We start from the raw sequence: 17,792 nt of genomic DNA on the forward strand, positions 1-17,792 counted from the left end.
CCATATAATATTCTAGTATTGATAATCAGTGATATTATATATACTATGTAATATACATATCTTTTAAATATTATATAGCCGCATGTCTATACTATGCCGTTTGTATTGAAAATTCTGTTTGTTTTTCGGTTTGCGATTATTCTTTCATCATAGCTTCAAGATTACTATTGAAATGTTGATATAATATAGCCTACAGTTATATTTATTTAATATATAAATAAATAAACAAATATTTAGTAAAATAGTTTATAGATAGTTTATAAATAGTTAATACATAGAAATTAATAATTAAATAAATAAAAGCTTAACTGAGAATATTATTATATTTGTAAAGTACGACCGGTTTCGAATAAAAAATTCATTCAAAAATTTGTCAGGTGTGTACAAAGTCAATAAAATCGCGACTGAATATGAAAAAAGATAGTCCCGATTTATTAAATTATATACTTGACGATGCATTTCTAATTTGAAACTGGTACTTTACAAATAAAATAATACTGAAGACTAAGCTTTTATTTATTTAATTATTTATTTCTATACATAGATTATTTGTTTATTTATTATACATTAATTTACAAGTCGTAATCATTTAATAATTTATAGATTAATATAATACGTTGTAAAAATTAAATTTAATTTTTATTAAAAATATATAAACATGCTAAAAATTTTAATTCAAATTATGAAGGAATAATTGCTCCAAAATAGTACCTTTTTTACGTCACTGAAGGTAGGTGTATCGGTATATGAAAGCAACGCAATAGCAATTTATAAATACATGTGGTGCACATTAGTGCGATAGTTTTGACGTATTTACTCATGCGACATGTGTCAAGGGATTAAGTGAATAAACTAAATGCACTAATACACTATATACAGAAGAAGCATAAGTAGAACTATATTTAAGTCTTTCAAATTATTTTAAGAGGGGGGAGGCTGTTATATTGATTAATGGTCATGTATATAGTCGTACAGAAAACTAATACGAAATAAGTTAGATATATTATTTCAACTCTTACAAATCCTTATTTCTTTTTCGTGAATGCTTAAAACATGATACATGCTTATCTCACAACGTACGTAATGCGTGATGACAGTTAAATTTTAAAAAATAATAAACTTAAAATTCAATGGAGTTCACTAAATATCAAAAAGTTATATCAACAATAAATAAATAAATAACCCGCTTCTAGCTGGGCAAATTATACGACATATTATTATGACCAGAATAAAAATTGTAGAACACTCATTTGACAGAAAATGTTTTTATATTTTATCTATTTATTTATTTAAAAATGTATTTATCAAAAGATTAAAACAGGTTAAAACCGATTAGAACAGACCGATCCCGGAGGATATTTTCTGGATGAGGGGAGATAAACTAACGTGGTGATATGCCATAGGAATAAATAATTAATAGATTATTTAATTTTTATCGGGGAGGAGGGATAATTTCAACCTTAAACCCTCGGTCATCACCTACAATAGCTGGTGTCTAAAGATTTCCTAACCAACTTTGGCGATTAAAAATCACTAGATTACAGAGAGTTACCTCTAAGTATTCATTCACCAATGTGGCTCATTGATAACAAAAAAAAAAAAAATTAAAAAAAGAAGGTATCATAGATTAAATGCAGCGTTACATTTCTGACCTATGGTAGGTGTACCGTATGAATATATAAATAAATAATTTGCTCGCAATATTTATACGTTTATAGATCACGAGGTGCAAGGATTGGAATTAAAACCGATACAGGCACAGACACGGTCGTGTAGTTTACGTTGTCTTGCTGAACGCTGCACGGTACGAAGCACGTTGGAAGATGAGATTACGAAAAGACGCGGGCGACGCAAGAAGCGTGGCGAAACTCGGCGTTTTTCGCGGCTCACGTTGCCGCAACTGCGCACCCCCTACTGCTGCGTCGCCATCGCGTCGAGATAGTGCCGCGATGGATTATTACAGGTACGCGTGATCCGTCTCGCATAACCGTACATTATTCACACGTATTGCGCGTGCGTGCAACGTTCCACGTTTCGTCCACGATGCCCCGGAATATAACCTAACAAACGGGATTTTCATAACTCCGGCAGGACTAGGGGAAAAGGTAATCATCGTGCTTGGGGAGGAGAAAAGAAAATTCTTAAAATAAACCGTCGTCGCGGTGAAGACTTGTACGTGGGGTGGGGGGATTGATGGCCCCCGCGTCGGGGAATCGGTGAAACGGAATCTCGCCGGCGACGCGCGCGCGGTCCGATGAGCCGGCGGCTCGGCCGCGTGGTCCGCGTTGGCGGCAGGACGTGACCGCGCGTATTATTCTGTTCCATGCGCTAGCCCGGTGACGCGTATCACGCGACGAGGCACGGTAACCGCGGTAGTGGCGCGCGGGTCCCGGTTTGGAAGAACGGGCCGCCCGCACCACCGGGCGCCGACCGAGCGCGCGCGAAAGTTTCGACAGAAAGCGGTCGCTGCGGACTCGATCTCTCCACCGCCGCCGCCGTCCGTCGCCGGACGCGCGCGCACGTCCTTTCATCGCGCGACTGGCGCCGGTGCGTGCGCGAGCGCGTGTGTGCCAGCCTGGTCGCTGCTCCCCGCGCCTCCCCGCGTACCCTTTCACGGTCCCCGCCCCCCTCCTGCATCGTGACCGCTCCACCGCCGACCCCGACGAACGTGTGCGCCGCGCTCTGCTCCGCTGATCTGGCCCGTTTCGTGCGTTCACATTTTTTTTTTTTCCTTTTTTATTTTACTTTTACCCCGTGTGCCATCCGGACCTATCGTTTTCCGCACACGTAGCGCGCCCGGTAGTACTACCGTCTCTCGCAGCCGTTCACCGCGCGCGCGCACACGTACACGCACACGCACAGTATTTTAATATCATCGCGGTTGCCGTGATATTACATACCGCGGTACAAACGTATCGATACGTTTCGTCATATCTGCACTTATTAACCCTCGAACAATTTTTCCATCATGTACACCGTCACCGTCGTCAAAAACGTGCTCGTAAACTGCCCGCGCTGCTGATCAACGATTGTTGTACGAATACGACCGCACAGCCAACACCGCCGCCGTTGTCGAATCACGTGACAACACTAAGCCGTGACGCACCGTAATCCTGGCCGCCGTCGCTTTGTGAACTACCCCGTGCTCGATTCAACCCGTTCGCCCCCCAACTGTCGCAGTCGCGTGATCCGTTGAGACCACGTACAATGACGAACCAACCGCCTGGAGCCGTGTCCCCAGCAAAGGAGCCCGTCCGGGTGTTCGAAGGTGTCGTCAAACAGGTAAAACCAACAACAGAGCACGCGCGCCACGTTATTTTCTTGCCCGCCACTCGCAAGTCTTACGCTTCGCAACGTATAATTCTCCTCGAGGCCTCTTTGTCGAACGGGTTGAAAATGTCAGTAAAACGTTCCTTTACACCTTGACCCTTGTGTGTCTTCGCCCCATATGTGTCCAATTAGGTTATCTAGTCTAGTCGCCGATCCGATAAACGTGATTAGGTTAGGTCTTTACTACGGTGTCGTTCGGCTTACGAATTATAATTGTTCACTTGTGTTACAATAACTATTCCCGATACAATCATTACACAACCCACGAAGCAAGAAAAAAAAATAGTTAGGTTAACAGTTGATAATGTTGATTACATAATTCGTGTTTTAAAGTAACAGTTTTCTTGTTCGATTATGTAAATTTGCTTCCTATTGGTTTGAGTACTTAAACCTGTATCTAGGTACCTTAAATAATCTTTGGTTTTACAATTGTTATTTGTCTAATGTAAAATAACCATTTATTAAGTAATTTTAAAATCTGTGCAGAATTGCATAACATTCATTTAAAAATTAGATGTATATGTACCTCAGTTGTCTATGAAAATTACTAGGGTGCGAGACTTATAGTACACAAATTCTAGGTAATATGCATGCAAATATGCACTAAAAATAACCGAAATATGTGTAGAAACATGCAACTAAATATTTTTTTAATGAAAATTATAAAATTTGATTTATTCATTTAAATTTAGACCATTTTTTTTAATCATTATTTTTTTTACAACAATAATACTATAAACATTATATTATTGTGTATGTTCAATTTAATTTTCTACTACAATGAAAAATACAAACTGAATACTTATTTTCCTTTTAGATTCTCTAAATGATATACGTAACCGATAGAACACACAGAAACGATTAGGTATTTTCCTTGTTGCCCTACACTGACTCATTTTATGATTAGGTATATTGACCAATGTATTAAAGTATAAAAAAAAAAAAATGTGAACCTTAATATATCTGCTTTACATCAAACAAAAACCGCGTAAATATGTTATAAAGAATCATTAAATTGCTACAATTGGTCAAATATGGGTTTCACTCAGAAAACAGCGAAAATATGCAATTAAAATGTTTGTATTTCAATCCATTATGACTTAAAACAAATGTATATTTTATTTAGACTATTTTACAATCATTATTAAAAAATATGCAAATGCAACAAGTCACAAACTCTAATAATTACTAATGGATGTAAATATTGATACTTGATAGTTACTGGAATGTTTGAAAAATAATTAATGTGAAAGTTAATTGTCATTATAGTCTTAATACAATTGAAGTCAAGTACTTACCTTCAGTTAAAATATAATTTTTCAATTAATTGTTTAGGTTATACTTTAAATAAATGTTTATGTACCTGTATTAATATAAACATGATATAAGCAGACTTGGGTAAAATATTTTTTAAAAGTATTTAGAATAAATACTCAAATACTTACAAAAAATAGTATTCCGAATATGTATTCAAATATATTATACAAATTGTATTCCAAATACATTATTTAGAATACTTTTAAAATACTTCTAGTTTTCATAATATAAAAATAATAGATGTCCACTCAACAGAAATATTTGAAGTTGTAGACTAAATATATGTTATTTTATTATATTTTTATTTTACATAACTGTTATAGTTTATGGTTTACAACAGTAATAAATACCTGATATTAGCTTATACATGATACAACGGAGAAGTGATAAAATCATTTAAAAAAGAGATGATTTAACGGTATTCGAAATACAGTATTCAGAATACTCGTTATAAGTATTCAAAATACTTAATTGAATACTTTCAAAAAAAGTATTTAAAAAGTATTCTGAATACAGTATTCCGAATATTGTATTCGGAATACTAACCAAGTCTGGAAATAAGTATCATTGGTTGAGCATAAATAATAGTTTAAATAATGCAATTAGATGGGTGTATAATTTATTCTTTATGATAAATACTAAAATGAATGTTGTTTATCAATTTATTAACATAAAATAATTAAAACTTTCTAATAATTTATTCTTAACTATTGTCTTGAATAATATATTTTATTTGTTATAAAAATTAGTTCCTTTAAAAATAAAGGATCATTCTTAAGTAACCTTTAAAATAATCTTAAACATTTGCCTAAATTTACTTAAAGATTTAGTATATTAAGGTGGTAGAAAAAACGTAATTTTACTGTGCTATATTTGTAATTTTAAATATAATATAAACATAGTAAATAGATTAATTTTTAAATAATTGCATTACAATTAAATATTATTTCAAATTATTTATGAAGAGTTTTTAATGGAATTATATTTTGTAATTTTGTGCTCTTTTTTTCTTTCTTTTATTATATTTGGTATTACATTAATATTAACTGTGTCATAGGTAAACTCTGGTGATTCCATCACTATCCGCGAGGAAGTGTATGTTGGTTATCCCAAAGAAAAGCAAATAACATTGAATAACATCGTTGCTCCCAGATTGGGACGTCGTCCGTAAGTTATTTGTTAATCTTAATAGTATTAGTATTTTGCAAGTTATAATATTGAAGAATAAATTCTTTTAATAAGTTAATATATTTAATTATAATACATGTCATGCATTATTAAAGCGCCCTATACACAATACAATTAATCGTACTACAGATTGTACAACTTTGTTAGATACAATCTCACAAACAATTATCGTAACATGAATGATATTGTTATACAACGTGTAGTATGATAAGTTTAAGTTTGAATGTGCATAAGATCTATTGTACGACAAGCTGCTGCACAACAAATCATAACATGTATGGATCTCTGTACAATAGGTTTGATCGATTTAATTATCATATGTTTTTTGTTATCACCTAACCTAACCCATGCACATGATAAGTTGTACACATGATAAGTTAAATGATGAGTTGTACAACTAGTAGTACGATAAGTTATAAAATATGTATGTTATATTTCTGTACGGCAAATTGGTACGACTATTAAATAGAACCGGTGTACAATCTGTCGTACAATTAATTGTATCATGTGTGGAATGCTTAAAGATCTAGCTCTAATTATTATGAATAATTTTAATGGTTATTTTTTTAACGTTTCTAATCATAAAAATATTTAATTTTAATTTTAATCAATTTTTTTTTCTATTTTTAGAGTATTATAATAAGTTTTTATTTATTAATAATTTTATTACCAATTATAGGGCAAATAATGAATCAGGAACCAAAGGAACCGAAGATGAATTATTTGCATGGGAAGCTCGTGAGTATCTTCGAAAAAAGCTTGTTGGCAAGAAGGTGTTTTTCAAAACAGCAGGTCAACAAGTATCAGGTGGAGGAAAGACAACTAGATACTATGGAGACATATTTTATCCAACATTGGGTAAGCAAATTTATATAATTTTGATTTGTGTTTGCTTTTTCATAATTATAGTTTATTTTGTTTACAAGTATGTAGTGAAATATTACTTATAATAATTAATCAAGAATTCTCAAAATATACCTATTAAATAAATATTATTTTATTTGTTTAATTAAGAAAACAACATTGCAAATGAGCTTGTTGAAAATGGTTTTGTTTCCGTTAAACCCGTAAAATCCAACAATCCAACTCCTGAAATCCAAACATTATTGGATCTTCAAAATAAGGCTAAAGCTGCTAAAGTTGGAAAACATGATCCTAATGCATCAAAGGTATTACAATAACATTATATTATGTTTTTTTTTTTTTTTTAGGTTTTTAACCTACTTATAGCATTAATAATAGCAATGATAATCATTATATATCATATCTTAGTTTTATTTGTATAGTTACATTCATTACTTATATTATGGATAATTGATTTACTTAATAATGTAAATACATATATAATTTTATATTACTAGAACAATACCAGGAAAAATAACTCTATTGACGATGTCGAGGCATTTTTGAAAAAAAATTCTAAAAAACGTATCAAGGCAGTTGTTGAATCTGTTATTGATGGATCTACCATCAAGCTAATGCTATTGCCTGAAGGATATATGATTACTTTGTACATCTCTGGTATTAAGGTAAATATTATATTTTTAAAGCCCTTCTAAGTTATATCCATTAGGAGGAACATACTGAATTCAATATTTAGCTTCTTATTTTAATTGTAACAATATATATTTTATTCTTTTTTTAAATTATACTTATTACTATATTATTATACCACATTATTTTTAGTGTCCATCGGAAAGTGAGGAATTTGGTGATGAAGCAAAATTCTTTGTTGAAATTCGTTTATTACAAAAAGATGTTGAAGTTACTTTGGAAGGTGTACTTTCTAATAATAAGACTCCATCTTTCTTCGGCACCATCTATCATCCAGTAAATTAATATTAACATTTTATTGTTAAATGTCGAGTATTCTTAATTTAAATAACTTAATATTAATAAATCATATTTAAGGCTGGAGAAATAGCTGTCGAATTAGTTAAACAAGGATTTGCTACTTGTCAAAACCGTAGCATGAAATATTTGGAAGGAAGTGCTGATAAATTAAGAGCAGCTGAAAGGCAAGCTAAGGAAAAGAAATTAAGAAAATGGCAAAAATACACTCATACTGGACCCGAGGTATGTATTAATCGTGAATTATTATAATAGTGAGTAAAATATAAGTAATATTACTATATTTTATATCAACATTGGTTTAGATTGCTGAAAAAGAAATTGTGGGAACTGTTATTGAAATTGTGAGAGAAGAAGCTTTATTGTTGAAGACTTCTCATCATGACAAACCCAAAAAAATATTTTTATCAAACATCAAGCCAGCTAGATTAGGTATTGAAGCTCCAAGAACATAGTAAGTATTCTATTTTTATGAAGTTGACTATAATTTATTACAATTTTTCGTTTATAGTGAAAACAGTGGTGATGATCAACCACCTGCTCCTCGAGCCCCTCGAACTTTGGCAAAACATTTCTATGAAATTCCATGGGCTTATGAAGCACGTGAATTCTTAAGGACTCGTTGCATTGGTAAGAAAGTGACTGCATCAGTAGACTACATTCAGCCCAAGTCAGATAAGTTCGAAGAGAAAATCTGTGCTACTGTAACTGTAAATGGAATGTAAGATTAAAATACCAATTATAATGATAGGCTTACTTAATCTTTTTGAATAACTATTTAACATATTTTAAATTTAAATTATTTTTTGTTACTTAGAAATCTTGCTGAAGAATTAGTTAAAGAAGGCTTGGCTACTGTTATGAACAATCCAAGAGATGACCAAATGTCCCAGTGCTTTGATGATTTAAAGAAAGCTGAAGAAATAGCTAAACAATCTCACAAAGGACTTTACTCAAAATCGCCTCCACCAAAACAACGTATCACTGATTGTTCTAGTGCTGGGGTATGTTTCATATATATATAGTTATTTGAACGTTATTATTAATTAATGTTAATGTTACTTATATATAAAGGATTCTGCTCGTGCCAAGGCTCTTTTGCCTAGTTTACAGCGATTCCCGAGGTTTGAAGCTTTAGTTGAGTATGTTGCCAGTGGCTCAAGAATGCGTCTGTATGTACGAAGAGAGTATTCGCTTATTACCTTCCTGTTGGCTGGTTAGTATAAAGTTTTTTAGTTATATTATGATATAGTGATAAGTAGAAAATTAAAATTATAATTATGGTTAGTTAAGTAAACTAAATTTTGTATACAGTTAAACTCAAATTAATGTATTAAGATAATATACTGTTTTTTTTAATTTCCTTTAGTATTCCATTATAAATGAGTAATGCATTTTTCTTTGTGTTTTCTCTATTAATAGTATACATTAGTGATTCTTTAAAAACTTCTTCTGTTCTTTTTATTTGATAAATTTTTGTCACTTTGCTTTGCATTAAATGGTACTAAACTCTTATGATGTCAACCATAGTGCTTAGGGAACTTCTGATCTATATAATATAGATGCTATTAATGTTGTTTTTATTTATGTCTGACAGAACTACATTTGATGTATATAATTTAAAATAACTACATAGTAATGGATTACATTTATTAAATTATTTTAACTGTTTTATGAAGGTATTACATGCCCAAGTGGTGAGCGACCAAATCAAGGTGATCAGCCCTCAGCAGCTGAAGAATACCATCAAGAAGCTTTAGCTTTTACAAAAGAAAAGATAATGCACCGTGAAGTAGAAATTACTGTAGAATCCTGTAATAAGGGTGGCAGTATGATTGGTTGGTTGTTTGTGGGTAATACAAATCTTTCTTTGGCACTTGTTAAAGAAGGTTTGGCCAAAGTACATAGATCTGCTGAACGTTCAGAGTACTTCAAACTCTTGCAACAAGCTGAAAAAGAAGCCAAGGATAAGAAACTTAATGTAATTTTAAACATAAATGTATAGTATTTTATGAGGTAATTGTAATATATTATATTCTCATGTTTAGTTGTGGAAGAATTATGTTGAGCAACCAGAGTCAGAGGCTAATAATAATACTAGCAAACCTGCACATGAAGATGTAGTAAAGGAACGCAAGACCAACTTCGTTGAAGTTCTTGTATCTGAGGTCAGCCCTGAGTTGCACGTTTTTGTACAACCTGTATCTGAAGGTCCTAAGTTGGAAAGCTTAACTGACAACTTACGGAAATACTTTGATTCCAATCCTCCTACTCCTGGTTCTTACAGCCCGAAACGAGGTAAATTATGTGTTTATGTGTGTCATTTGTAATGGTATATTTATCATGTGTGTAAATGTATTGTGATTGGTGTATGTTGAATTAAAGTATAGCTTATATATATTTTAAATAAATTACAGGAGAGATTTGTGCAGCCAAGTTTAAAGAAGATCAGCAATGGTACCGTGCTAAAGTTGAAAAGATTGTTGGACAAAATATACATGTTTTGTATATTGACTATGGCAACAGAGATGTGGTAACTGTTGATGAATGTGCTAATTTACCATCAACATTCAAAAATGACAGACCGTATGCCAAAGAATATGGATTCGCACTTGTTAAGCTTCCAAAATTGCCAGAGTATCAAGAAGATTCTATTTTGGAAGTACGTGAAGAGTTCATCAACAAAACTATCAATATCAATGAAGAATACACATATGATAATATTACTCACATCACTGTGAAAGATACTGATAAAAAAGAGGATCTTGTTAAGAAATTGGTTGAAGAAGGATTCTTATTGGTTGATAGACGCCGTGAAAGATATTTGCAAAAATTGGTAGCTTAAATATAATAAACATTATTGATTAAATTTATGTATTAATATTTCATTTTATGTTATTTTAGTTAACTGAGTACATTGAGGCTCAAGAAAAGGCAAAGAAGGATCGGTTACATATGTGGGAGTATGGTGACATCACAGAAGATGACGCTAAAGAATTTGGTTATGCTAAATAGTCTTTCTTAATCTCCAGAAGACTAATCATCCACTGTCAGGCCTTTTACAACTGTACAAAAAGGTGTTTTACAAATTAATTAGACAGCCATATTAATATCTAATAATTTTACACACTCAAATTTAAAAATTTTATAGTAAATTTATAAATTGACTATATTTTATTATGAATAAATATTTATTTTATTCATTTCGTTTTGTTTGTTAACAAATATAAGATTTTGAAATTAATTACTATCTATTACTTGTAAAATTGTACTGAAAATGTCTTCAATTAATTGTTTTTATCTCTAAATATTTTAATTGTAATAGTTTGAATATTTTCTGAATTTCATGATTTGTATTCATTCTTAAGACATGATTTTGGGATCATTATTTTAATTCAATTCAAAATGATGAATTGTATTAATAATGTGGGATAATATTTATCAGTAATAAAAAAATAAATCCTGTGGTTATTTTAAATACAGGATTTTGGAAAACTAAAACACATTGTATATATATAGTAAAAAATATTAAGTTGGGTGATTAAACAGACGTTAAGGATCCTTTTAAAGGGTTAATTTGTATTATGAAAAAAATGTAAATGTTTTATTATTTTTCAAAGCTTTGCTGATACTTAATCTAAACCTAAAATATTTTGTAAAACACTATTATGTCTGATGTGTAGTGTAAAGACTGTTCAGATGGATTATATTATTGATATACATTATTTGCGTTTTTATTATTATCCATTATATATCTTATTTTCCTGTTATTACCATTTTTATGTTCTGAATTTTAATGAATAAACCGTCTATTATTCCGTTATATAATGGATCCTGGTATTTTAATGAATGATATTTTTCTAATGATTATTTTACAATCTCAAGAGGTTAGTATATTTGGCAGATTTTTCAATTGAGCTGATTTAAGTACAATGGAAAATGATTGTGATCGAAATAGTTTAACTCGAGTGATTACTTATAGATTAACAATTGTTAATTGTACATTAAATAATAGTAATATTATCTAATCATAACATTTATGTAATTTAGGTGATTTCTCATTTAATATTGAATATTAGTGAGTATTTTATCTCTAGTAATTGATTATTTTTAGTTGGTTGTTTTATTACGTATTTAATAGTTTTACGGTTTAATAATAAAGTTGAAAAGATAAGTTTCAACATTTAACTTTGAAATAAACCCCATATAATCTAATAATTATACTATTTATTTTATTATAATTTATAACTCATTTTATAAAAAATAATGCTCGTGAATGTTTTTTTTTTTTATCAATACAATACTAATTTAAATGCACGAGTGTTTATTTTGGATAAATAATAAATTTACGGTAAACAAGGGTGTTATAGGTTTACATATTTAAGTATAAGTATGGTTTTAATAGTCAGATATAACAATTGGTTGCAACAACATGGTTCGTGCAAAAAATCCTTTTAGATAGAATTTCTTTATTATTATTCACATTCTTTCGGCGGTCAAATGTTTTTAAATGAAACATTGAAAACGCCAATTGCTTCAGTATTTGTAGCGAGTCGGAATATAGGCCAGTGACTAGAAATACGCATGTTGATCGCAATAATTAAGGGACTTTGGTAACTATTCAAGCGATTACTATTTACATTACGTCTATGTATGGAATAGCACAGCGAAACTCGATCATCCATTTAATAATTTTTTATTGACAAAACCTTGAGGCGTCGAGCACCTCTATTACAAAACTCTTTAAATTCTATTTTATTAGGCATCGAATTCCGTGACTTACGAGAGGTTGTGATTAAGGATAATTATTTTGTGACTTATTGTTCGATCGCAACAGTACGCGGTCGCGTGCGACGACGGCAAACGGGGCAAGGACGGTGCCAAGTTCGCTGTCCACGTGAATTTTCGGTGCGCATTCCGTGTCATCGCCGTGGCCTTACACGGGAAACGTTAAGCGCGCGCGTGACGTTGCGATATTTCGAATACGCCCGGTAAAAAAAACGTGGTTACGCGTATAACCTAGAAAAATGTTATGCTCTCATTTCCATTACCCGAAAAACAAAACGATCTTCGAAAAAAAATTATGTGATTTCGGTGAAAATTCGCGGGTCGCGAGAATGGATAATTATTAACGTTATTAGTTGGCCCAACGTAATATTAATAAAAAAACAAATAATAATTTTGACGATTTCGACGTCGGAACAATAGGGGAAAAGGTTAGGTAAACCTTACCACGGATAACAGCTGTTAGGACCGCTGCTGTCAGTCGGCGGCGAAGGTCGTGACGTCACGGCGGCGGCGTTCGATTCTACGAGGCGTACGCAGCACCTAGAAACTTCTTTCTTTCGCTCCGCACCGCCCGAGACAAGCAGTCCCGTGCCGTTCAGTTTGATCAGCAATCAACTTTTTTTCCAAAGTTTTCTTTTTTGATCCTTACAACAACAAATATGGGTGAAGCCAAGGCACCTAAAGACCCCTACGGTTTCGCCAAGGACTTCTTGGCCGGTGGTGTCTCCGCCGCCGTGTCGAAGACCGCCGTCGCTCCGATCGAACGTGTCAAGCTCATTCTCCAGGTCCAAGCAGCGTCTCAACAGATTGCTGCCGACAAACAATACAAAGGTACGAATGTTCGTTTACGAATTTTGGATAAATGTGAACGTAAAGCCACTAACCCATTGATCGCCCAAGCAATAGCTGTCGGGTCACCGGACGGCGGCGGCGGCCCGGCCGAAATCGATCTCGTAGAATTGGGTTAGCGCGGCGGGCGGGGCTTCGCCAGTAGTCGTTTGTTGGTTTTCTATTCTTTTGCGATTCGTTTTCCGCTTATCAAGACCGAACGGACTCGTGTTTTTCATTATTTTTACTCGACGCCTCTCGTTTTTCGATATTTCGATCATGTATAATCATGCTTTATAGGCCGCCGTCGCCGCCTGTGGGAATACGACGCGGAATTTATCCGAAACGCCATTTTGCACGTTCCGTGTTTCGACCGTCATAGCGTCATTCCTCTTCACTGGTCTGGCCTATCCGTCGAGCGCCTATGTGTTCCGATCCTCGTCTATGGGGTTATTGGTTTATTTTTATTTTTTATAGGTTATGTTTTTTATTCTTCCGACGTAGCGTCGGCGTTCTGTACACGTATAATATTCGTGAATCCGACTAGACTTTTGGATATCAAAAGTGTTTCCGTTATTGCGCGCTCGGCGTGAATGATCGACCGAAACTGTACGGAGAAGGTGACCGCAGGCGGTTACGTTTATACGATTAAATTAATGCAAATTAATAGTCATCTCAGCGGCAAAGTGTTATAAGAAATAATTATTGATATAGCGATATTGGTCTATTAAACTGTCAATGAAACGTCGAAATAGGTATTGACGCAGCAACGCATTCTTTCCACTCTTATAACCGTGCACAATGTTCATCGAGTTCGCGTGGCGAATGGTTTCTTATAATTTTTTCAGCGACCGAATAATTTCATTAGAATTTTTAATATCTACATCAATACTAAAATTTTTATTGCATTTATTAGATATAAATAAACTATTTTTTTGCGTTATAAATATGTTTAAAATAAATTTGGAAATCCTTTTTGGATTGTCTTTTGGTTATAAAATAAAAACATTACAAGTTATATGATTATTATACATTTTTAATTACCCTGATAATTTTGATTATGAATTTCATAACAACTAAAAAAATTAAAAAACGAATTTTTTTTTAAGTAAAATTTTCAATTATATAATTAACATTTATTGATTACTATTTTAATGAAAAAAAATAATATTAAAAAAAAATAAAATAGTAATTTTCAAACCTTTATTATTGGTATGCATCATGTTTAAAATTGCTATGTAATTATTTGATTTTATCTATACTTAATAATTATCTTATAATAATGTACCTATCTGTAGATACAGTTATTATTTAGAATATTAATATGTATTACATAACAATGGGAGTCTCATGAGGTACATATAAGATGGTGCATAAATAATTTGTAAGGTAACTAAGTACTTATGTAGGTGGGTTAAAAATTTTTTTTATAGGTATAGGTACATATAATGTACTTTAAGCGATAAAAATTAGTCTGATGTACTCATTGATTGTGCTTCAATTGACCATGTATACTAATTGATATGTTTAAGCATGAAGTTAACTTTTGAATGGCCGCTCGGAGCACAACAAATGTGTGCTCCAGTTATTATTTAATCTTTAATAGACATACTTCTCAACACGAAAAGTGAAAAAAAATTTTTTAATAAATATTTTTTTGTTAATTACAGACTATGATCCGAATATATTAACTGATTATAATGTACTATAGGAATCTAAAAAAAAAAAATCATATATATTTTTGGATGGTTTTTGTGCTCCTGTGCACCAGAACACAAGGCATCACTTATTTATATTGATAATTTATAACATTGATTTTTTAATTAAGCTATTCTGATAAACATGCCACTTTTCGTTATTTACTGTACTGTAATTTATGACTTATATGTACCTATTTAAATGTTAAAGCTTATTCATGAAATTTCAATTACGGATTCTTACCATTTGCTATTTTTTGTAATATTTATCTATTTGACCTTAAACATTTATGTATGTATACAAAAAAATATAAAAGTAACTTCTTAAAATAAATAACTATTTATATTATACTAATATAACTATTTATATTTATATTCTTATAATAAATAATTAGGATACCCTATGTACGTGTTTCTCAATCTTTGTATATTGACAACATATGTAGTAAAATATTTTATAAAAAAAATGAGAGTAATGGCTAATGTTAAATATTTATATTTAATTGATAATATATATAACATTTGAATGCATGTAAACTTGAAAATATAACATAAAACAGTATTTAATATTTTAACTTTTTCTTTTTCTGCTTGAAATGGTTTTTACCGCAATATATGATAAGCATGCATAATAAGACTCAGCAATTACATGAGATTTTTTTGTGTTGTCAATTCAAATTGAAATACAAAAATTTGGTTCTTGCGCTTTATCTGAAAATATTCATTGATTTTATTAATTGTTTTTATTGTAATCTCTGAGAATCTAAAATTACACATATCTTTTACATTAATACTCCTGGCTATGCTTTCATTTATTTATTTCAATGTAGATATACACTATATTAATTATAAAATTATTCATTGACATAGTTTACCTTCAAATTTTTTAGAAGGATTTTCAATATTGTATTTTTCTTTATCTGTATTTGCTCTGATAGTATTTTTTTTATTAAAAAATTCCCATTTTCTTTCAATTATTAAATATTCTGTTTTTAGTAAGTTAAGAAAATAAGTCTATTTAACTATAGAAGTAGATTAAAACTGAGTATACTACTTATGTGGGTTACTTATTAGGCGCATATTTTCAGTATATACTGTAAAATAAACAAAAATATTTTGATAAATCAACATTGAGCACTTATTGAAAAATGTTTATCATATGGATTACAATAATGATAATGATAATAATGTCAATAACAGATAATTTATTTTATTCATCATAGAAATTATATCAAATACCTATTCATTTTTGTAAATAGTGTAGAAAATGGTTTATACATTTTGTGTCATTTAATGACACTTTGCAACACAATTGGTGTGTTATCTCTGATACCACACTAGTCGAGAAACTGTCCATTAATCAAAATGTTATTATTTTTATTGTTTTCTTAAATTTACTTGTTTGATGTATTTAATAATTATTTTTCTCATGCACCATCCAATAAATTCATACTAGATGAAATATTTAAACTGGATATTTTTATTATCTTTAATTATTAGATATATTTTCAATTGTATTTTTATTCCTTGAGTTATAATAATTATGTATTATTTAGGTATTCTTGATTGTTTGGTCAGAATTCCAAAAGAACAAGGTTTTGCCAGTTTCTGGAGAGGTAACATGGCTAATGTTATCAGATACTTCCCAACACAAGCCTTGAACTTTGCATTCAAGGATGTTTACAAACAACTGTTTATGGATGGCGTTGATAAAAAAACTCAATTCTGGCGGTACTTTGCTGGTAACTTGGCATCTGGTGGTGCTGCTGGAGCTACTTCATTGTGCTTCGTATATCCACTTGATTACGCTCGTACAAGGTTAGCTTTCATCTATAAGGTTTTTTGAAAATTGTTATTTTTCTATAATGTTAACTATTAATTTAAATTTTATAGATTAGGAGCTGATGTTGGTAAAGGCCCGGCTGAAAGGCAGTTTAAAGGTCTAGGTGATTGTATAGCAAAAACAATCAAATCTGACGGTCCCATTGGTCTGTACCGTGGTTTTATTGTGTCCGTCCAAGGTATTATCATCTACCGTGCTGCATACTTTGGATTCTTTGACACTGCCAAGGGAATGCTGCCCGATCCCAAGAATACTCCATTCTTGATTTCATGGGGTATTGCCCAATTTGTAACTACATTCGCTGGTATTATGTCCTATCCATTCGACACAGTCAGACGTCGTATGATGATGCAGTCTGGTCGTGCTGCTAACGAACGTATGTACAAGAGCACAGTGGATTGTTGGGGCAAGCTCTACAAAAACGAAGGATTGTCTGCCTTCTTCAAAGGTGCATTCTCAAATGTACTCAGAGGTACTGGTGGTGCCTTAGTATTGGTCTTCTATGATGAACTTAAAGCCCTCATGTAATTTCATTTCAAACGAAATTGAACATTATTGTGCAGTATAAATGTAATTCAATAAACACTGTTGTAGAGTATACATTCCTGAAAGTGCAACGTTTATTTTTCTTAATTGTCAGCTTCTCATTCCAATTGTCATGTATTATTCTGTACTGTAATTGTTTTAATTTTTATCAGTTATGATCCAAAATTTTTTAGGAAGCCTACTTATGTTATTACTAACTATTTAGGTCCAATTACTGGTTTATTGTTAATATTGTATTATTTATTTGATTATTAATAATAAACCATAGTTAAAAATAAATTTATTTGCGTTTGATGTTTTATTTGTTTAATCGTCCATAGTGTAATAAGTTGATCTAACTACAGCATTTTATTGAAAGTTATTAATCATGGTTTATGTTAATGCTACTAATTTATTTTATTGGT

The 17,792-nt window shown here is 31.6% G+C and overlaps 2 protein-coding genes across 2 annotated transcripts; both read left to right on the forward strand.

The window, feature by feature from the left end:
- Positions 1-2,641: 2,641 nt before the first annotated feature.
- Positions 2,642-10,842, forward strand: LOC112689503 (staphylococcal nuclease domain-containing protein 1). Its single transcript, XM_025563243.1, has 15 exons — positions 2,642-3,282; positions 5,705-5,814; positions 6,515-6,693; positions 6,850-7,004; positions 7,197-7,364; positions 7,522-7,665; positions 7,747-7,911; positions 7,992-8,140; positions 8,198-8,407; positions 8,504-8,690; positions 8,761-8,902; positions 9,366-9,667; positions 9,735-9,984; positions 10,104-10,522; positions 10,591-10,842. The coding sequence occupies exons 1-15, from the start codon at positions 3,208-3,210 to the stop codon at positions 10,699-10,701; spliced, it is 2,766 nt and encodes a 921-aa protein (XP_025419028.1). The 5' UTR covers positions 2,642-3,207; the 3' UTR covers positions 10,702-10,842.
- Positions 10,843-13,016: 2,174 nt separating this feature from the next.
- LOC112689521 (ADP,ATP carrier protein 1-like) lies at positions 13,017-17,453 on the forward strand. Its single transcript, XM_025563278.1, has 3 exons — positions 13,017-13,305; positions 16,556-16,817; positions 16,893-17,453. The coding sequence occupies exons 1-3, from the start codon at positions 13,134-13,136 to the stop codon at positions 17,368-17,370; spliced, it is 912 nt and encodes a 303-aa protein (XP_025419063.1). The 5' UTR covers positions 13,017-13,133; the 3' UTR covers positions 17,371-17,453.
- The last annotated feature ends 339 nt before the right edge of the window (positions 17,454-17,792 follow it).

The sequence above is a fragment of the Sipha flava genome, unplaced genomic scaffold (genome assembly GCF_003268045.1).
Source record: "Sipha flava isolate LNK unplaced genomic scaffold, YSA_version1 44_pilon_pilon, whole genome shotgun sequence".
Lineage (NCBI taxonomy): Eukaryota > Metazoa > Arthropoda > Insecta > Hemiptera > Aphididae > Sipha > Sipha flava.